At 41.5% G+C, this 22,326-nt stretch overlaps 1 protein-coding gene across 1 annotated transcript in view; it reads right to left on the bottom strand.

Moving 5' to 3' along the window:
- Positions 1-6,867: 6,867 nt before the first annotated feature.
- Positions 6,868-22,326, bottom strand: part of NPSR1 (neuropeptide S receptor 1) — a 136,506-nt gene continuing 121,047 nt past the window's right edge. The window contains 3 exon segments of the mRNA XM_006191538.2: positions 6,868-7,272; positions 8,154-8,334; positions 13,185-13,271. Of these exon segments, the coding sequence (XP_006191600.1) occupies positions 7,182-7,272; positions 8,154-8,334; positions 13,185-13,271 (359 nt within the window). The 3' untranslated portion in view covers positions 6,868-7,181.

The raw sequence follows: 22,326 nt of genomic DNA on the forward strand, positions 1-22,326 counted from the left end.
CTTTAATAAAAAGTAGTTTCCTGCTTCACTTTATGTGTGCAAGCACCGCCAAAACATAATAGTATAATTTTGGTTGGTTTTGAATTTTACATAAATGAAGTCATATAGTATCTTTTGGTATCTCCTATCTTCTTTACTTTTATATTTGCTTTTTAAAGATTTTTTCATGTTGTGGCAAGCAGCTGTGGTGTTTTGTTTTGTTTTTTGGGGTTTTTGGGTCATTTTTGTTGTTGTAAAGTATTCCATTGTATGAGGTATACCATACCCTGTCTATTGTACTGGTGGGCATTTGTTTTGCCTCCAGCTGGGGTTCTTATAATCACTGCTATTTTACACATATCAAGGTGCACATAATTACACTCTTCTGTAGTATCTGTACTCAGGAATGGAATTTCAAGGTCATAGGGTATATGTATCCTTAATTTTATTAGGTAAAGTCTAGAATAGTTGTACTAATTATTCATCTACCAGAACAGAATGAGAATTTCTGATACTCAATGTCCTCACCAACACCTGATACTGTCAAAAGTTTTTAATTTTTGCCAATCTGGTGGGTGCATATTAGTTATCTCATCGTGGTTCAATTTATTTTTCCCTGACTTTTAATGAGATTTAACACCTTTTCATGTTTATTGGCCATTTGGAAAACCTCTTTTCTGAAGTCAAGTCTTGCCCATTTTTCTGTCTTCTTTGTCTTTTCTTACTGATTTGCATGAGTTTTTACATATTCTAAAATATAGATCTTGGTTGTTTGCAAATGTCCTTTCCCATTCCAAAGCTTGACTTTTCACCCTTTTTATGATGTCTTTTGATGAACAGCTTTTCTAATTTTAAGTAATCAAATGTATCGATCTCTTCCTTTAAGAGCAGTAGTTTTTGTGTTTCATTTAAAGAGCTCTTTTCCTGTACAGAGGTCTTAAAGATATTCTCCTACATTATTTCGTCAAGGTGTTCTGTCTCATGTAGTTAGATCCATAAGCCTTCTGGAACCAATTTTGTGTGTCATCCAAGAGGCTTTCATTTTCATTTTTTCCCATGTGAATGCTCAATTGTCTTTGCATCATGTATTGAAAGGAACACCCTTTCCCCATTCCTCTGCAATACTACCTCTGAAATATATCCAGTTTTTCTGTGGGGAGGCATCTTTTTCTGTTGCATTTGCTCATTTGTCTACTCTGACACAATACCACAATATTTATTATTACGGCTTTGTGATATGGTTTGGTATTTGGTCAATTAAACATTCTCATTTTATTCTTCTTAGTCAAGAGTGTCTTGGCTGGTTTTGGCCCTCTGCATTCCTAAGTAAATTTTTATAGGCACTTTGTCAACTTCTACGAAATTCCTGCTGGACCTTTGATTGTCATTGTATTAACCTTACAGATCGATTGGAGAAGAATAAATGATTTTATGATATTCAGTGTTCTAAACAATAGTCATGATGTATTTATTTCTACATTTAATTAGTTCTTCTTTAATACCTCTCAATAGTATTATGGTTTCTCCATAGAGATATACCATTTATAAATTTATTCCTAGGAACTTCATCTTTTAAGGCTATTTTAAGTAATAATTTAAGAAGTAATTTTGTCTCTGTTGCTGTTGTGTGGAAATGATATAGATATTTATATTGATTTTGTATCCTGTGAACTTACTAGACCCTATGATTAATTCTAATAGTTTATCTTATTTAGCATTACAATAGAATTATTAGTTCTAGTAATTGTATATTATTTTGGATGCTCCACTGTACATTTATATCAATAATACTGGTTTTTATTATTCATTACCAAAACTTAGACCTTTTATCTACTTCTCATTGTTAGTTTCTGCTTGGTTTTCTGCACTGGCTGGGATCTCAGTACAATATTGAATAGAAATCATGACGCTCGCATCTTCACTCATTTTTTATTTCAAAGGGAACACCTCAAAGTTTCATCATTAGGTTTTTTGATACATGACTTTTAGAGTTAGGCATTTCTTTTTATCTCAAGCTTGTAAAAATCTTTTATCATGCCTGGATTTCCAATAAGTTTATCAAACATTTTCCCTGTTATCTATTGTTATTTTTATTTCAGTGTAATCTATTAGTGTGTTATTTGAGTGAGTTTCTAATATTAAGCCAACTTTGCAGTTCCGAGAATGAATACAACTTGGTCACAAGTGTGGGTCTTTTTATATTTTGCTGGATTTGGTTTGCTAACATTTTAACTGGAACTTTTGTTTTTATTTTCCTGACAAAAGTTTGCTTGTAATTTTCCTTTTTGCAATGTCTTTGTAGGGTTTGGGCATTAAAGTTTTTTTAAGCCCCATAAATAATTGCAGAAGTCACTCTTTTTCTAGTCTCCTGAAGAGTGTATAAAATCGGAGTTGCTTTGTAATTAAATGGTAGTAGAACTCACCAGTGAAGGAATATCCTTTCTTTAATAGTTATGATACTTACCACTCAGATTTTTTGTTTCTTCTTACGTCAGTTATAGTAAGTTGTCTCGTTCATCTATATTTTCAGTTTGTTTTAGTATAAACTTGATCGTAATATCCTTTTATTATCTCTTCATTGACTCCAGGACTTAACAGCAAATATCCTTAATGACACTGCTTATATGTGCCTTGTCTCTTTTTTCCCTTTGATCAATCTCACAGGAGGTTTATTAATTTTATTATTTTTTCAAAGGACAGAATTTTATCTTTTGAGCTTTTAAAATTTTTTTGTGTGTGCTTTCTATTTCATTAATTTTACTCCCACTCTTATCATTTTCTTCCTTTCATTCCTTTGGGTTTATTTTGGTGAATTTTTCTAACTTCATGAAATAGATGATTTATTCATTGACTTTGAATTTGTCTTCTTTTCCTTGAAATGTTTGTCCATATCCCGCAGATTTGATATTATTTTTTTATCATTCAGTATAATATTCCATATCCTTTCTTCCTTGACTATAGTCATTGAGAAATACATTTCCTAATTTCCAAACATGTGGGGATTTCCTAGTTATATTCCTGCTCTTGAGTTCTAGCATAACCGCACTGTGATCAGAGAAACCAGACTGTATGACCCCAACCTTTTGAAAGTTTTGAAGCGTTTTTTATGGCCTGACATGTGGTGAACTTTTGTAACTGCTTCACATGCACTTGAAAATCCTGTTTATTGTGGGGTGGAAGGATAAAGTGCTCTTCTTGTGTTATTCATGTTGTTCCAATTGTGCAGATCATTCCTCATTTTGGTCCGCTTCAATTCCTGAAAATAAGTATAATAAAATTCCCCTCTACGGCTGTGGATTTATCTGTTTTGTAGTTTTGACAACTTTTTAAATACGTATTTTGAAGGCATGTTGTAAATGCACAGAAATTTAGAATTACTGTATCATCCTACCAAGTAAAACATTTATCACTTGAAATGTCTGTTTAATGCTATTAATCTTTTTGCTCTTAAGTTTATTTAGTTTTTATTAATATAGTCTCCCCTGGCTTTCTTTTAGTACTATTGCCATGCTTTTGAACATTCTTTTACTTTCAAACTTTCTGTGTCCTTGTGTTTTAGGCATGCCTTTTGCAAACAACAGACAGTGTTTTTTTTTCAAGTCTAGTCTGATAATCTTTGATTATTAACTGGAGCATTAAATCGGCTAACATTTATTACAGGAACTGATAAATTTGGATAAAAATCCACCATCTCCCTGTGTGCTTTCTATTGTTTATGTTCCTGTTTCTCTCTTTTCTTGCCTTCTTTTGGACTGCTTGAATGATTTTTTATCATTTGTTTTCCTTCTCTTTTAGTTTTGGAGTTACATACTTTATTTCTATTATTTTAGTGGCTACGACATGCATTCTTGAAATGAAAACATGCATTTCCTCTAGGTTTATATATACTATGGTTCTGTGTATGAATATGAATACTGTCACCTCCTTGGACCTTCTTGGGGGTCCCTGAGCAGTCTGAAAACCATGAGACTGCATGAGCCAGACCTCCATCCACTTTAACATTCTATAAGCATGGAATTGCACCTTTAAAATGTTACCCGAACCAGCCCTGTTAAGGATAATGCATTTTTAAAATGCAATCACGGAGAAATGAGGCATAGGTTTTTCAGTTTTCCAAAAGCGAGGAGGTTGGCGCCTAAAAAGGACCATCTCCTTTCAATCGAGTGCAATTGAAAAGCTGCAGGAAACACTGGGAGACCTGCATATAAAGTAAGATGTGAGCACATATCAGGTGATTAAAGAACTGTCTTTGCTAGCAGGCCTGCAGCTCACCTAAGATGATTCCAGAAGAGCAGAACCACTTTATTTCTTACTAAAAATATTTTTGTTTTCCTGTTTCCCCAGCAGACCCAGGCTTGTCCCTTTCAGCACTGTGGATACAGGTGGAAGAGGCAAAGTCCTTTCTGTATCTAAGTGTATAGAGTTGTTCAAATGATGTGAGGAAGAAAGTTTAAACTGCTTGTTTGTTTGCTTGAAAAGGGATGCGTTTTTCCTCATCATTAATTACAAGTTAAAGCCATTAAAAAGATATTACCAGTTTCTAGGGGGGAAAGTTAGGAGATGTTGCTTGGTGCAATTAAACTTCCATTAAATTATGCCCCACACAAGTCCTGAAAGCAGATAAGTTTTTACTATTCATATGTAATTTTGTTCAGTAAAGTGGAAACACTTATTTTTCTCTAGCTTGGCTAAATATATATTAAACACACCTATTCTTGTTATCCTAAATGTTCACCTGTGCCCAAAGCTATGGGATAATGCAACCATAGACCTCTTTGACATCTTGGTGTGGGAAGTATGCACCTTTATTTTATAGAGTACCCTGCTGGCCTCTGCCCTGACTTGGGCACCCAAGCTACAAACAGTGACATCACAACACTAAGCTGCTCACTTCCTCCAGGAGCTCAAACTTTGTTTCCCTGTTAAGGAATGATGTTTCTCTGACTTCATGGTGATAGATGGGGGGCTTTACACCTTCTAAAGGGCAAATGATTCAGCTTTGAGCCACAGAGTCATTGGTCTTCGGGGAAAGGATTCCAGAAGCTCTAACTCTCTGGATGTAATTTAAGCCACTACAATCTTAGAACCTGTATCTGCAAAGAACCCACGAGAACCTCTGCTCCAGCCTTACTTGCTCCCATCTTACAGATGAGACAATCGATGCTCAGAGACATTAAATGATTTGTCCAAAGTCATAAGACTGGTAATTACCATTGTTCCATAATGTTGAAATCACATGTCCTCCCCAAATACATGAAAATGAGGATTCCCAAATCCACACCAATTTGAAGCAAGTTTCATTTTAATGGCAGTTTGTCCCGCAGCAACCTGTACCATTATCTTACTGAGTTCCCAGCTTCGCTGGGCAAGGGAGACTTGGTACTACAACAACTATAAAATCACAATCACAGTTGTTAAAGAGCACAAAGCCCCTCACTCGACTTTCTCCTTAACTTTCAGGATCTTTTGATGGATGAGATAGGCATGTAATGTCTTTTGCAGACCAGAGCTTGACAGAGATCAAAAGCATCTGTCAGGAGAACCCAGGTCTCCTGTTTTGCCGTCTAGGACACCCGCCAGATTTTCCTCTGTTAATTGGCTCTCATGCAGCCATTTTGTGGGTCTTCTGTGGCACATCTTGATTTAAAGTAAAATGTCAAAAAGCACTTCTCAATCACTCAGAGCTTCCAGAGTTGCTCACATTTAGCTGATTGGACAGAAAGGAAAGGAAGGCAGTCTCTCTGTTGTGTGGACATACAACTAGATTATTCAGGCCCTTCCAATTCAGAGAATAATTCTTAGAGATATGGTGGCTGAGGGGTCTGATTTCTGCCTAAGAAATGCTTTCCCTAAGGTCAGATGGAATTGAAAAGTGAGTTTATGGGGAAAATGCCACTGTGACCTTAAACATGAAGTCTTTGGGTTGACACCGTAACAAGGAATGGAGTGCTATTAAAATATATTGCACATTTTAATAACTCCACTAGCAGTAGACCAAAAAAAAAAAAAGATTTAAGCTCAGAATAATTTTGGGAAGGAGGATTTTGCCAAGGAGATTTTAATGTCAAGAATGTCTGTGAGGCTAAAAATAAGGAGCTCACGCGCATCCCAGAGCCGTGGGTGGGGATGTATATATATATATATAATCAAATTAAATTATTCCACTTCCACTTATGGAAAAATCTGATGGTAAAATTTGACTAGAAAACATTTAGTCATATTTCACTTGGGTTATGCTTATAAATATCAAACTCCAGACTTGCCAAAATAAGTCCCATCAGTGCTTCCTGGCCAAGGTGTTAGATAGACAATGGTTGTGACATGTGAAAATGATAAAGATCTTACAGGAACATCATGCCTGGGAAAGCCACAGGAATGTAGCTCCCAACTAAAGAGGGAGAAGTGTCCTTGAGGTGTGAGGAATGGAGCCCAGAGCGGCCTAAATGTAGAATGCAAAAGGTGGGGAGACTTCAGAGAGCTGAAAGGACATGTGTGAAACCCAGGTCCCACCTCGCAAAGACTGGAGGCTGGAGACCCCTGACTTTTTGCACTGTTTCTTTTCCTACCAGAGAAAGCAACCCTCAATTTCTACCTTGCTCTGGAGTGCCAGCATTTGTGTTCTTTCTACAAATCATTTGTTGATACAATGGGACTGTGAGGTTGGCTGCTGCCAATACATCCATCTGCCAACCAAGGCCATCTGCAGAGGAGACACAAAGCATCAATGCCTGGAAATGAATTTGTTGGCATTTCAAGGACAAACATCTCTTTGGCTATAACTACTGAGATTTCAATCCAAAAATGGGAGGAAAATCTAGGTCCAGGTAAGTCTTTTATTTACTTCTTAAATTGTAATTATAAGACACATGTACAACTATGCTTCTTTAGTCCCCTCTGCTTGCTCAAGCTTGGAGCCTGGGCCAGTGATGTCTCTGTCCATTGATTCAGGTGCCGACCACCTGGGAGTAGTGGGGAAGGAAGGGGCATCTCTCCTGGCTGGTATGAATAGTTGGTGACTTGATATTAACCAATACTTGCTGATGCAGGTGACACACATTAAGGCATTTGCCTTGTGCATCCCCCGAGTGATGAAAGGTGCAGGGTGGAGAAGTTGGCTCAGGCTTTGTGCACATGCCCAAGGCAGTGATGGAGACCCAGGAGAGCTGATGGGGCTCAGCCTGACACTACCACTGCTCCAGGGTCTACATGAATTCCGGCTTGGACAGAACCTGCATCTCATGCCTCTCACTTCTCTCCCGACATGTCATTCTGGAATCCCGTGATCTTTGCTCCCTAGAGAAAGAATAGAGCAGAGAAGGAAAATAATTTGACCTGATGAAAAAGGAAGTAGGGATGTTAAAAGATAATAGTTATAGAGAATGTATTAAGGACCAGATACTGTGCTAAGCACTTTATATGTAACCCCCTCACCTTCCTTCCTCACTGCTCACTTCCCTCCTTCCCACTGGTCAGCACCAGAGCCCAAAGGACAGAAATATCACTGGCCAAGAGGTGGGAACTGCTATTAGCCCAATTTTACATGGGAAGAAATGGAGGATCACGGAAGTTAAGTAACTTTCCCTAGGTCCCAGGTAGCTATGAATCAGCAATGGCAGGATTTGAACCTTGGCCATTGACCCGAGATGAAATCATTTTACAATTCTATCGCCTATGGATTTTTCCACCTGCTCCCTGTAGCTTGTGCAGTAAAACAGCTGAAAAAGAGCAAAATGACTGAGTAGTTGTGGGAGGGATTTGATTTCAGCTCTGTGGCTAATTATTCTTATAATCTCAATAATGTCCCTTTACCTCGGGAGCCCTAATTTGTTTATCTGTAAGATGATAATAAAGTTTCAGTCTTGCTGCCACCACAGTGGCATTGCATTGAGACAACTCATGGGGAGAAGCTTTGAACTAAAAAAAAAAAAAAAAAAAAAAAAAGTCTTTGATGTGTGACCTGATTAGGGTGCCTGCTATAAGAGGTGATGTGTGCAGAAGAAAGACCATGAGCCCTGGCCGGGGCTGGATTTAAATTTGTCACACTGGCAGAAACCTTTTGACCCTCAAATGTCTCATCTATAACCTGCCAGGGAGCTCTGGCGTGAGGAAGACACACGTCCACGTTGAGTGCTCTGGCCAGGAGCATGTCCTTCCCGGGCAGGAATGCCCCTTACCCGCAGGGGAAGCAGATGGAGCCGCTGAAGACACAGTAGATGAGGGGGTTGATGGCGCTGTTCAAGGCCGGCAGGTTCTGAATGATCACAGAGGCATAGAAACGCTCCTTGGTGTTTGGAAGGAGGCTGAAATTGTCCAAAATGTCGAAGAGGAAGTATGGACTCCAGCAGCAGATGAAGGCTGGGGAGAAGACAGCCATTAGCATCACAGCAGAGCACAGCCCCGCGGGGGGCTCCCCGTGTTGGCCTTGGCAGGAGCTTCTGCGAGGAGGTTTCTTAGCACCTGGAATCTCCCCAGAATATTTAGAACAGTTGTGTGTGTTGACATTAGTGTCATGTTTACTTAGATACACACACACACACACACGCACACACACGTACATGCATGCACATCGCATAGATACATTTCTAAATTTGAGTAAATTTGCTAGAGCTTCTCTGTCTGTAAAGGGAGGGTCTGATTTGACTACTGTTGTAACTCTTTATTGAAAGGCTAGAAACTGATCAGCATGGCCTTAGCCTCTCATTCAACACAGTGAGAGAAAATCCAGCAAAACCCTTTGGAGACTGTGGGAAAAGACAGAACAGGAAGCCCTTTGTGCAGATAGTGACTCCTGGTTTTAGGGTGTCGCCAGGGGAAGGGGGAGAGGAAAGGGTGGTACCTGATGTTTCAAAACACGGCCTGCCTGAATTGTAAGACTCTCAATTTTCTTTTCCATTTCTAAATCAGCCACTTCAGAAAACACCCACCTTAGACCCCTTTCCAAATCAATTGGTGTGTGTGTGTGTGAGAGACCCTGATTCTGTTTGGATCCAAATCCTCAGAGGAAAGGAGTGGGAAGTGGAGATCCGGAGCGTGATGGCCAGTTTCATGTGCCACCTTGACTGGGTCCTGGAGTGCCCAGGTATTTGGTTAAATGTTATTTCTGGTTGTTCCTGTGAGAGTGTTTCTGGCTGAGATTAACATCAGAATTTGTCCTCCCCTCTGTGGATGGGCCTCATCCAGTCCACGGAAGGCTTGAAAAGCACAGGAAGGCTGAGCGGGAGAGGCTTCACTCTCTGCTTGACTGTCTTCTGGCTGAGACACTGAGCTGCTTTTGCCTTCACACGTGGACTCCAAATGAAACAGTGCTGTCGGCTTTCCTGGGGCCATAGGTCTTGAGACTCCTCAGCTCCACAGTCATGTGAGCCAATTTCTTATAGTAAATCTCTTTACACATATATGTCTTATATCTATGGAGGACCCAGAGGTAAACCTTCTTGGGGTTGACTGGACACACACGTGGGCTCTCCTACTTTCTCTCCACATCCTTTCCACCTTCCTTCTGCCCCTTTCTGCCCATAGTGATTTTCCTCGGAGAATTCAGGCTTCTTTTGCCCTCCGCCTGAAGAAACCAACTTTCCTCCATAAATCTCTGACTGACACATGTCTTTTCCCCCTCAGACCCTGGCAATCTGTTAAAGGAGAGCAATCCAAACACAAAGACCACTGAACATTCTGGGCTTTGGTGGTGAAGCCTGGCATTGGCCCAGAATAGTGGTTCTGGGACATAGAGGGACAGAGCTTCTTTGCAGAGGAATTTTGAAAATGTGTGTTTATGTATTTGTGTGTGTGTGTGTGTGTGTGTGTTTGGGGGGAGGGTTCCGGTTTTCCTAGGGATACGAGTGCCTGCCCCTGCGCGATGCAGGCAGTCCTAAGCATGTCCTCACATTCTTTGAATGCTCATTTGGACATTCATGTAGCAGGGAACCCTGTTTATAATTACCTCAGTCTAGCAACCTAACTCTGTCTTATAGATGCACACAATATTTTGAATATACTGAATTTTCCAGAAATGCAATTCCCTTGTAAATGGAGAAAAGATTAATTTCTTTAATTTAGAACTTTAGCAGGATTTGTTCCTCTGCTCAGAAAATAAAGTCAGTGGCAGCAATACTGCTTTATTTTTTATGTCTCCATGAAACACACCTGTACTGGGTTTCATTTGCAGCTAGTGCTACGTCTGACTGACTACTTCATTATTCTACTAGTATGGCTGTGCCCATGTATTTCTATATTGAAATCTGCATTATTTTATTATAAATTATTTTCTTTCTATTCCTCTTTTATATTATTATATATTGGTCTTTTAAGAATTATCTTAGGTAGCTTGTTTTATATATACATTTCACTTCAGCATGGTAGAGAGGCATAACAAAATACTCGTCACAGGAAGGGCCGTTTTGATTGGGCTGTTGACGCTGGCCGACCTGCTTGTGGGCACCCCTGCTCTCTGACGAGAGGGACCCTCAGCACCTGGGCACGTGGTTCCTGATTACAGAAGGCCACGTTGGCTCCGAAACACATGTATAAGATGTGTTTCCTGGCTTAACATGCAGGGGATGTGTATCTATGCTTCTCATTGTCTGGGAAGGCAAGAGAATCTCTGATCTACTTCAGAAGCTCTGGGGAAGGATTCTGAGCCCTGGTAGGTGGCAGGTGCTCTCTCCCCAGGTCTGCCTGCAGTGTTGTTTTGTGAGTATGTTCTGCTGGCAGAGTCACACTGCGTGTGGTCTGCGTGGCATTTTGCAGTCACGTTTTAAGAAAGATGATGTGGGCTGTTCTGGTGATTTGATGTAATAGCAGAGCTAACGGGAGACCTGTGCTTTCCCAGAGCTTCCAAGAGCTGCAAGGGGGGTAGGGAGGGGTAGTCTTTGAGCTAAATAAAAAGGAAGTGGCACAAATCCCTTGCCTTCTTGCATATCCTCATTCACTCACTCCACAGATTTAATTAGGCACCTACTGTGTGCAGGACTTATTTAAGGACTTGGTGATGATAATGTAAGAAACACAAAAGCAAAAGTGATGGCTCTCATGGATTTATGATGCCAGCAGGGGAGACAGACAATAAGCAGATCAATACATATCCTATATTGTCAGGTAGCAGTAGAAATACAAAGAAAAATAAGGCAAAGACTAGAGGAGTGCTATGTAAGACTTGCCAAGGAGGCCTTCCTGAAGAGGTGGTGGTGTTGGAAAACAAAACGATGTGGGGGACTAAGCCTTGCCACCAACTGAAGGCAGGGCGTTCTGGGAGGGGGAACAGCACCAGGTGTGAACAAGTTGACATTCTGAAGAAGGAGCAAGAAAGCCAGTGTGGCTGTTACAGAGTGAGCACGGAGGAGAGTGGGGAAATGGGGCCGGAGACACGGCTGGGGGACAGATCACACAGGCTATGTAAGACGTGGGGAAAAGTAGGATTTTATTCCAATGTAGTGGGAAGCTAGGAGTGGGCTTGTAGGGGAGTGGTAGTGTCTGATTTACATTTTCTAAAGGATCACATTGGCTGGGTTGCAGAGAAGGAATAAGAGAAGATCAGTTGCAGGGTTGCAGGCAGAAGTTAGTAGGAGCTTAGACCAAGGAAGTAATTGTCTGGATGGTGAGAAATGGTTAATTTGAGATCTCTTTGGTAGGTAAAACCTCTAGGCCTTACTGGTGGACTAGACATGTGGGGTGGTAGAGAAATAGAATAAAGACAGACAGATGACCCTTAGGTTTTTGGTGTGGACACTGGGTGAGAGATGATGTCATTTACTGAATTGGGGATGACAGGAGGAACAGTGACTTTGCAGGATGTAGGAGCCCATGCCGAGACTTCCAGTTTGACGTGTTGAGTATGACAAGTTTATTAGAAATATAAATAGTGATTTCAAATAGAAATCATAGATAAAATTTCCAAGCAAAGAAAGCGTGCCAAAGAGGGGCTAATCAAATGTTGCTTAGAAGTCAAGTAAGGGGAAGACTGAGAATTGACATTTGAGTTAGTGAATTTCTATTGTCAATGAACATCACTTTTAGGAGACTGAAGACACCAAACAAATTTATTTTTTTCTGTTTTAATTTGATATGTAGAATTTTTAAACCATATCAAATATAGCATATATTATCACACACAAAAAAATTGACATTTGGCATCTTGGGGGTTGTGGTGACCTCAAAAAGGGTGCTTTTATTGGAGGAATAGGGAAGAAAGCTAACAGAGATAGGCTCCAAAGAATGAGAGGTGAGAAACAGAGGAGTTGTGCTAGAAAAGGGAGTGGTGAAGACGGTCTGTTACTGGAGACTTGATCGGGGGAGCTATTGACAGTATACTTATGTGCATATCATCCAGTTGAGGGGGACATCTGTGGGGGAGAAGACGTGATGGGAGGAACAGAATGCTTGAGTGCAGGAAGGAATGGGATACAGGGCTCAAGTGAGCATCTTGGGTTTAGAAAGAAGCAGAGTCATTTTACTCACAACAGCAGGAGAAAGGACAGAGCACATACTAGAGATGCAGGTAGGTCCATGGATGTGAAGGCAGGAGAATGAAGTTCTGTTCTAATAGTGTTTTCTTAGTGAAATAAAAATCAAGATCATTAACTGAGAAGCTGTAAGGGAGAGGAAGTTTTGAAGTTTTGAGAATAACAAAGAACATACACCAATCTGACACATATTAGGTGCTCTGGAAATACCTTTTTTTTTTTTTTTTCCTGAGGTGAAGTGACTTTATGGGTTTTAAGAGTAGAGAGAAAGGAAAAGGAAAGGGAAGGTGACATGAGGGCAGAGAGAAGGCATCTGTTAGGGAAGAATTTATAGTGACCTTGAAGCTAAATATCCAGGAGAAAGGGAATGCCATTTCTGTGTTACTCTGGAGGCTGAACTTCAGCCCTGGGGAGTGTGCCTTAAGGAAATCAACTGGGTCAGCTGCATGATGGTGAGCACTCTCTTCAGCTAGTCACGTCCTAATTAGATTTTCTCCACATTATCCACCACATGGCTGTGATGGACAACAATTTTATAAAGAGAGGGGTTAGAAACCAAATGTGGACCCTTGAAGGAGCCACAGGTGGACTGGTAAGTTCCATACATTCCTCTCTAATTAGACAAAGGTAGAAGTGCCCATAGACAAATTCTCTACTTCTGTGGGCTTTCCACTACCAGGTCCTAGGTATGGGTTTGCTTTTGGAATGTCCACACGGTTCTGCAACACAAGGAGGGACGCCTCTTACCGAGAATGATGACAATGCTATACTTGATGGCCTTGATTTTTGCCTTTGAGATGAGCCCTCGGCTATAACTGGTGCACAGCTTTCCATCTGCAGATACAAAGGAGAATGTTAAAAAGAAGTGCTGTTTCTGCCAATAAGAGCATCGTAGGTTAGACCCACAGTGCCATGGGACCACTTACATCCTGCTCATGTATGTCCAGGAGGACCTCCTTGGACATTTTCAGGGTAAAGATGACTCTGGGCTGGATGCTGGAAGCTGCCCAGTTTGCAGCTTAATATAAAATGCAAATGCATTGGGACATCCAGACTCTCAAGAGGCTTGGCTGTTTGCCCTGAGTCAGCTGAAGCTGGAATTAGCCGTGAGACCAGAGGGGGCGATGCTGAGACACCCATCTGGTCCCTTCAGCAACCTAGGGCAAAGCCTTCTTCCTAGCATCGTTACTCTAGACTAACTTGTTCATCTAACTCAGAAACTCCATTCTCAACAAAAGCTCAAGCCAGGGATACAGTAAAAGTCTGTCCCAAATAGGAGCCTGTATATAACTTTAACCCTATGTCGTTGCTCTTTGATAGTAAACATGTGAGGGGTAAATACAAGAATCCACTAGAATGCAAGCTTGATAGAGACCGGGACTTTGTTTTCTTCACTCCTATATCTTCTAAACATAGTGAATGATTGATAAACATGTGTTGAATGAATTAATATAAACCTCTCTCAAGCCAAGAAGTAGTGGTAAAATAAATGTGGATTAGGTTGGGCAGCGTTCAGAGCAACAGTTCTTAGTAGGAGCAGTAGTTAAATGGCAAATTTGGGGTTGGAGATGCTGATAGGGTATCAGGGTGATACAAGGTGGAAGACTTTACTGTCAGGGCTTCTACCAGCCCGTATGGTGCCTTTGTGAAAACTGGGAAAAGTGCCCTCCCTGTGGACGCCTATGGCCCTGTCCCAGAGCAGGCCCTCAATGAGGGAGGCATGGACGAAGGCCAGCCCCACACATCTTCAGCTGAGTGCCCGTGATTAAGGCTCAAGGGGCACAACCCTAGTGGTGGTCCAGGTCAGAGGCCCACCTAGAGCACTCAAGTCACATGGAGAAGGGCGTTGTACCCGAGAGGCCAACTACGGTGCTCGCTTGTCCGCACCACTTTGTTCAGACTTCACGCTGGAAGTGTATTCAAATCCCCGTGGAAACTGGTGTGAAATTTACCTTTGCATTATTTATTCTACCCGCCTCCAATCCCATGCAGCCCAACCCACCAAGCAGAGCACATCTGCTAAGAGATAAGGACTGAACCAAATACGCTAAAACAGACTTCGTCTTCCCACGGAACTTTCGCTGCGGCAGGTAACGTCACACACCCTCCACTAGGCTGGGTGAGATGAGAGGGACCAAGTCTGTAAAACCAACTGTGAACGAAGAAGGGGGCCAACCCCTCGCCATTATGGAGAGGAGGTCACATGGCAGAGGCAGAGATCCCCAAGGCAGAGCTGCAGCTGTGGGCGTGGGACTGGGAAAGACACGTGAAGCAGAGGGAACGTCCTCAGCCAAGGCACGGAAACAAAATGTCAGAAGTGCTCAGACCTCAGTGAGTCACCTCCCCTGGCGGGAGCCTCAAAGGACGCTGGGTTTGAGGGTGTTGAGAACTGAGGCCAAAGTGGGATGACCTTGACTGTCTCCCTGCGGAGTTTGGGCTGAATTTCTGAGGCAGCCGCAAGCTATCGAAACTGAGTATTTTCACAGTGTGAACATTTACTCACTGGAGAGGACAAACTGTTAATGGGAATAATAGGAATAAGGGGCTTTTTATGTGCAATGAACCGAAATGCTAATTATAATTGATTTTTTATTTCTTAATGTCTAGCCCGTAAGACCGTTCTTAGGCCCTTCAGATTATCCTGTGCATTTTATAGAACCACAGAACTTCTGTGGTATAAGGAAGCAAATGCTTCAGAAGCATTTATAGCAGGGGTTTTCAACTGAGGGCAGTATTTCCCCCTGGAGTTACATTTGGCCATGTCTGGACACATTTTTGGTTGTCACTGTTAGGGGTGGGTGCTACTGGCATCTAGGAATGCTGCTCGACATCCTCAAATACACAGAACAGCCCACTGCAAAAAAAAAAAAAAGAATTATCTAGTTCAAAATACTGGGAGTGCCAAGGTTGAAAACCCCTGATTTCCAAGGTGGCATCTTAGGAAGGACACAGAGTTCGGGGTCAAACCTAAATGCAGTAAGTTCTACAACTTACTGCCAGCAATGTCACCTTAGGCAAATTGCCTACTGTTCTCACCCTCAGTTTCCCAATTTCAAAAATGAAGTATAGAACACCAAACTCACAGAGTTATTTTGAGGATTAAAATAATGTATTCAGGATGCCAAGCCCCATGCTGAGAATGCCAATTCCCTTATTAGTTGTGATGAATGAGGTTTTAATGGTATTTCAGGAGGAGAATGAGCTGCTTTTATGGACGTGAACAGAAGGTATTACTACATTTAGATAGGCTATTACACAATTTTATCTGTATATAGGAATTATATACATCAAAAAACGATCAGGGTGGGATTATACCCATGGGAGGCAAGTGAAAAAGACAGCGGATCAAGTTATATCTTTTCAAAGTATCTGCATTTGCTGGACTGACAGTTGGCTCCTAAACAGGGCGGCTCTGAAGACTTAGTTGGTTTTTCAGAAAACTTCTTGAGAATGACATTTGTGCTCTGAAATCTGTTTAAAATGGAAACTGGCAGTCCTTTCCACAGGGCAACTGGGTGACAGTATAATCAGCTCGTGCCCTTCAATCTCCCAATGGGACCAGTGAAAAGCATCTTTAATCTGACCATTCTAGGAAATGCAAAGCCTCCAGCTTCTGAAGATGGCCCTTCAAAGTGAGCTGAGCTACAAAATGCTGATAATTCTCCTTTATTGGGAGATAAAAGGATTATTTCTACCCAGGCCTTGGTGCTGAGCTGGAGCGAAAAGCAGTTAAGTTCATCTGTCACTGTGCATTAATGGGGGGGTACCCTAGAGGCGGTGGGTTGATTAGATTCAGGACTGGAAGCAGCATGCTGCCTTAGGCTGTCCTACTTAAAGGATGCTTCCCTAGCGGGGGTCCACGCTAGTCTCCAAGTGGCCGGTTCCTGCTTCTGACCTTCCTGGGGCTTCATGCCCCTGGTAGAGCCACTGGGAACCCATTCTTCTTGTGAGCTGAGCACTGGAAGGGGGAGCAGTTGATGTCTTGGGATTTTAAATGAAGCAGAATTTATTTCTGGTGGGTTGGGGGACTGTCAGTGGACCTGTAATGAGTGCGGGTGGTTTGTTTGTTAACAAGGAAGTTTACCCAGTAATAAGTTAAAAGAAATACGTTTTCATGTGTTGGGAATTTTATTTTCTTCAGGTTGATTTTAAAAATTAAACATTTTTAAGAGTTTTGCCTGACTTCTAAAATTTTTAAAACTTAAAATTTATTTTCAGTTTCTGATCATCGATGTCCTCTTTATCTGTAGCTAGAATGAATGTTAAATATTTTTAGCAGCACATTATGTCTCATTTGCTGCAGGACTTTGGCCACTTCCTTCGAGTGGTGTTTTTTTTGACCCTCTAACAAACAGGAGGTCATAGCTAGACATTAGGAGGTTTGACCTAACTCACCTAAATCACAACCTCTTCTTTTCCTCAGCAACTCAGTTCAGGTGGAACCAGGAACCCTGACAAGTCAATAATAGTGGCAGAGACAGGTTAGCTGTCCACTAAATCCTTTCCTTTGCCCGCAGGGCACACAGAGGGACTACGTTTCCCAGCTTCCTTTTCTGCAGGGTGTAGTCAGTCCTGTGCCCAAGTCTGTCTGTGGGTACATGGGAAGGATTCATATATATGTTCCCGGGCCTGGCTCAGATAAACCGCCTGAGTAATCCTTCACCCTCTCTCCCCTTCCCTGGCCTGCTGGTTGCTGACGCTGAGCGATACCTCCGCAGCCATCTGTTAAGGGTGGCAGAAATCTCCGTCTGCTTGAGTTTCTGAGTGACTGTGTGTCCTTCCGTTTAACTTTTACTGTCGGTTGGACTTTAACTGAACAGAAAACAAACTCCTGTTTTGTTAAGGCTGTTGTATTTGGGGGTGTTCTCTGTTACAGGTGCTAGTGTTTCCTTAACTAATGCAGAGATTGGTGCTGCATATGCAGTGTTCTCGTAACAAAAACCTAAAATGTGTGACATCGGCCTAGTGGGAGGGCAGCAGGTGGCAAGGAACCTGGTAGGACAAGCTGGGACACTAGAGCTCCACTGGACAGGAGTGTCACATATGAATGCCTATGATGGCAGAATGTCTGCCTACTGAGACTGGACCCCCAGGGGACAAAGGTGGCGTAGTTGTCCCAGAGAAAGAGAACCAACAGAAATACATATAAATACATAGTTATAAGAGGAAATTTATAGTAGGAATTGACTCATGCAGTTATGGAGGCTAAGTCCCATAATCTGCTTGCTGTCTGCAGGCTGGAGACCCAGGAAAGCTGTTGGTATAATTCAGCCCAAATCCAAAGGCATGAGAACCAGCAGAGATGATGGTATATGTCTAAATCCAAATGCTGGAGAAGCAGGCAACCAGGGATGTAAATCTCGGTCCTAGCTGAAGACCCAAGAACCAGGAATTTCAATGTCCGAGAGCAGGAGAATATAGGCGTTCCAGTTCAAGCAAATTTGCCCTGTGTCAGCCTCTTTTGTTCTGTTCAAGCCCTCAGTGGATTGGCTGATACTCACAGGTGTTGATGAGGATGATCTTTACTTAGTCTGCAGATTCAAATGTTTCCAGGAACGCCCTCAGACACACCCAGAAATAATGTTTTACCAGCTCTCTGGCTAGCCCAATCAAGTTGACACACAGAATGAGCAATCGCAGTTGGTAAACTGAATGTTAATAGTATGTGTTGATTGCTACCAGCTGTGTTTAGCAAAGTATTAGAAAAAAGAGACAAACTCAGACAAGAGTTGGTTGCCTTCTGAACAAAAGTGAAGGGAAGTTAAAATTTGGGATCTTACAGAGTTACAAGGGTCAATTGCTTCTAGACCCTCATAGCACCGGCTACATCCTTTGTGGGGCCCAGAACAAAATGAACATGCGAGCTAAGCGCTAAAGCAAACGTGTATACCCTCTGAGTGTGCAGGTCCTGTGCCAGTGGAGCCGGCCCTGGTACCCAGATTAAGTTAGAACACTGAGAAGTTTAAACTAACAATGGCCCATTAAGAATCATTCTGGAGGAGAAGATCAAACTAAGGATGTGGCCTCCCACCTATTGTTTTAAATGGCCCTAAGCTAGCTTCCATTCAGTTAAGAGACAAGGATTGGATAAGGAAGCACAGAATCAAGTCAGACTTGTGAATGATCTTCAGAAAGACTTTGCATGTGGTTGCTGGCGTGTGAAGCTGATTGGAAGCAAATAAATCAGAAGCCTACTAAGTTTTTTAGGAATGATATTGCTAAATAAACCATGAGATTTATATCTTTGTTAATACTTAGAAATATCAGAGTTTAAAATTTTTACCAATTCTGTGGGTGAAATAATGATACCTAATTGAAGTTTACATATGCACTCTCCTGATTATCAGTGAGATTGAGAATCTTATTTTTGGCCATTTCTTTTCCCTTCTGTGAAGTGGCTGTTTGTGTCTTGCTCCTTTTTCTTCTATTTATCTTTAAAAAATTTTTTTTAATTGATTTTTAGGAGTTCTTCATACATTCGAGATCCTAATCTTTTTCCAGGTTATATGTTGCAAATAGCTTCTCCCACTTTTTGGCTCGCTTTTAGATATAAACAGAGTCAAATTTATCCATCTTTTCTATGGTTTAATGTATCTTGTTTAAGAAATCCTTTCTGATTCCAATGTCATAAAGATAACACCCTAAATTTTCTCTTAAATTTTTAGAAGTCCTACATTTCACATTTAAGTCTATAATTTCCCTGGAATTTAGTTTTGCCTAAGGATTGTAGTGAAGTTCTGATTTCATTTCTTTCCCTCTGATCTTCTGACATATTTCAAGTTCTCATATATATGCAGGTGTGTTTGGGGGCTGTTTTATTTTCCATTTTTCTATTGAATTGCATCAATACCGCACTCTATTAATCACTCTGACTTTATGATAAATCAATATTTGGTACAGTAAACCTCTGCTAACTTGTTTTACTTCTCCGGAACTGTCTTCTTGGCTCTTGAAATTTCCATGTATATTTTAAAATTGGCTTGTCAAGCTCAATAAAATGTCCCATTTCAATTTTAATTGGAACTGCATTAATCTGTAGATAAGTTGGGGAGAATTGACATTTTTTATGGCACTGAATCTTACTATCCATGAACATATTATAAGTCTCATTTATTTATATTTTTTCCATAAAGTTCTTTGTATCTTTTGCTGAATGTATTTGCAGAGAAGCCATTTTACCTTCATTTACTGATGAAGAAAGGTAGCTAGTGGGCTTATTTTAAGTTCATTTAGCTAGAAGTGAACAGGACTCTAACCCAGTTCTTAATCCAGAACCTTTTTCCTCCACCTCATTCTGACCTGTTTAATTGGAAACATGCACTTTGGATACAGCATGAATCACACTGCATCATATCTTCTAAGACGTAACAGCCAGATGCAGGTATATTCAGATATGTGGTAATTTAGTCTATTTCATGGGTTCACCTCCCCACCTCCTGCCTCCATGTAGTAAGTGTTCTGTTTTATAGGAGTAAATAACCCTGGACATTTATGAAAAATAACCTACAGGATTGGAAACCTCATCTGCTCTACCTTTTTCCTTCCAAGCATTTGTGGGATAGTCTGTAGATTGTTTTTAAACAGTTTGTTTTTTTTTTTTTGTCTTTCTGTCAGCCTTTGAGGGGGAGAAAATAGACACATTTGCCAGAAAGAGGAGTGATTTAAGTTAATGATGGCTTGAATTTTGCAGGCCATGTTTACAAAGTGAGCTCTGTTCACACTAATCACTGCTTATGTCCCCTTGTTGGTGAGCACTAGTCCTGGCATGCTTACACCACTGGAGACCCTGTTTACCAGCCAACTCCAGGGCTGCTTGGCTCTAATGACAGGTAAAAAGTCAAATGAGTTCCGCTTATGAATAAGATACAAAGGTGATATGGGCTTTTGAGACTACAATCTGCTCCTCATTCCAGAAGGGGGTCACTGATGGTGATACGAAGATATACACAACTCAAAGATAGGCGTCATGGAGATACAAACTTGTATTAAAGAATAAAAACAGACCGTAGCCATGTCCACCTTTCGGCAGGAGTCACAGCATACTGTATATCAGTGGGATATCAGATCTCTGTGTGGCTCTGTAATATTTCAAGCACTGGAGGATGGGAGAACCCAAGAGCATAGGAATTGGAAAATCGAGTAGCAGGGAGATATGGGAGATTCTAGAGAGAGACAGGAGCCCAGCCACAGCAGTGCAAGGCCTGCTGCGAAAAAAGGTGTGGGAGACACCTGAGGTGGTGGGGTAGCTGACAGAATGTGGAAACCTCTCATCACCTCAAACATTAGAAAAATGAGGTGGATTCCATGGTTCGCTGGACCAGGAGCAGAGGGAACAGAGGGGTTGTAGGAGGTGAGACAGGGTGTGCACTCCAAGAGACAGGGAAAGAGGGCACAGCAGTCTCCTGCAACTGGCAGAAATCACAGGGCAAGGTTTTAAACCAATCTGATTTAAATCCAACAGCACAGGAAGACCGCCGCCTACTTATAATTAGGTCACCCTTTAGATTTTTAAATATATCAAAGTGAAACAGTTCAGGAGATGACTCTGGAATAGCTTTCTGAAGACAGAGCATGGGAGGGAGTCTGGTGGAAGAGAAGCCATGCCAATGATCCTGAGTTTGGGTTGTTTAATCAAAAAAACTTAAAAAAATTTTGAGCTCTTTTTTCAGTCATTCACCACCTTCCCTTCTGTAATGTCCTTCTGAGAGGCAGCCTGATGTAGAGAAGAAAAACGTGGGCTTTCTAGCCAATCATATGTGCATTTGAATCCCACTGTGTCATGTGCTACCTACAAAAACAAGCAAATTGCTTAACCTTCCAGCCTGTCTTCCCTTTGTAAACGATAAGTGATACCACTACCTCACAGGGGTGGTGTAAGGATTCAGGGAGATAAAAGTATGGAAAGGACCAAGTGAACTCGCTGACAGTAGATGCTCTGTCTCCGTCACTTCGTGTTGACAGACTGAACACACAAATGGACGGTGGCCAGATTGTATATGAAAATGGAACTCTCACCCACACTGTGCAGCAGCCATTCGGGGAAACCGACCCGTTATCTACAGTACCCAGACCAGGAAGCCAACCTACTATGTACAGGTCAGACTTGCAGGAAGTCAAACCACTGTCTCTATCCCACAGTCCAGTAAACCAAATAATAATACCCACATAGCCAAGACTCAATAAGTGACAGCTTCTTTAATTTTTGCCCCTATTTTCAACTTAAAACCAACCCAAGAAAGCTAAATATGCACCCCTAACCCATCACATAGGATGGGTTCTAGTTAGCCCACTTAAATCTTCCCCCGATAGCCACCAGTCAGGGCACACCTGAAGCCTTCCCTTTCTTCCTCTAGAAAGCTTTCCCATTCCTCTGCTTGCTTTTGTGTTTCCGCCAAAAGATGGTGGCTGACTCCTTTGCTATAGCAAGCTTTGAATAAACAGCCTTTGTTCTCATTTGGTTGGTCTTTGTTTATTTCCACTGTGTCTCCTTTTCTTTTCCCCTGAATGTTCCCCTGTTATGGACTTAATGTTTGTGTCCTCCCCAAATTCATATGTTGAAGCCCTAACTCCCAATGTGATCGTATTTGGAGATGGGGCTTTTGGGAAATAGAGGTAGGTGGGGTTATGAGAGCAGGAACCTTACGATGAGATTGGTGTCCTTATAAGAAGAGACATTAGAGAGATTTGCAAAATGACTTTGCAAGGTGACACATCTCTTAGTGGCATATCTGGAACAGAAATGAGTTCTTCTTACTCCAGGGATCAGTGTTACACCTTGCAGTCCTCATGTGAGTGCATGTGAGTGAGTATGTATGTGTGTGTGCATATGGTTGTGTGTGTGTGTGAGAGACTGGGTGTGTGAATATGTGCATTCGATTTGTACGAGGAA

Source organism: Camelus ferus, chromosome 7, assembly GCF_009834535.1.
Source record: "Camelus ferus isolate YT-003-E chromosome 7, BCGSAC_Cfer_1.0, whole genome shotgun sequence".
NCBI lineage: Eukaryota > Metazoa > Chordata > Mammalia > Artiodactyla > Camelidae > Camelus > Camelus ferus.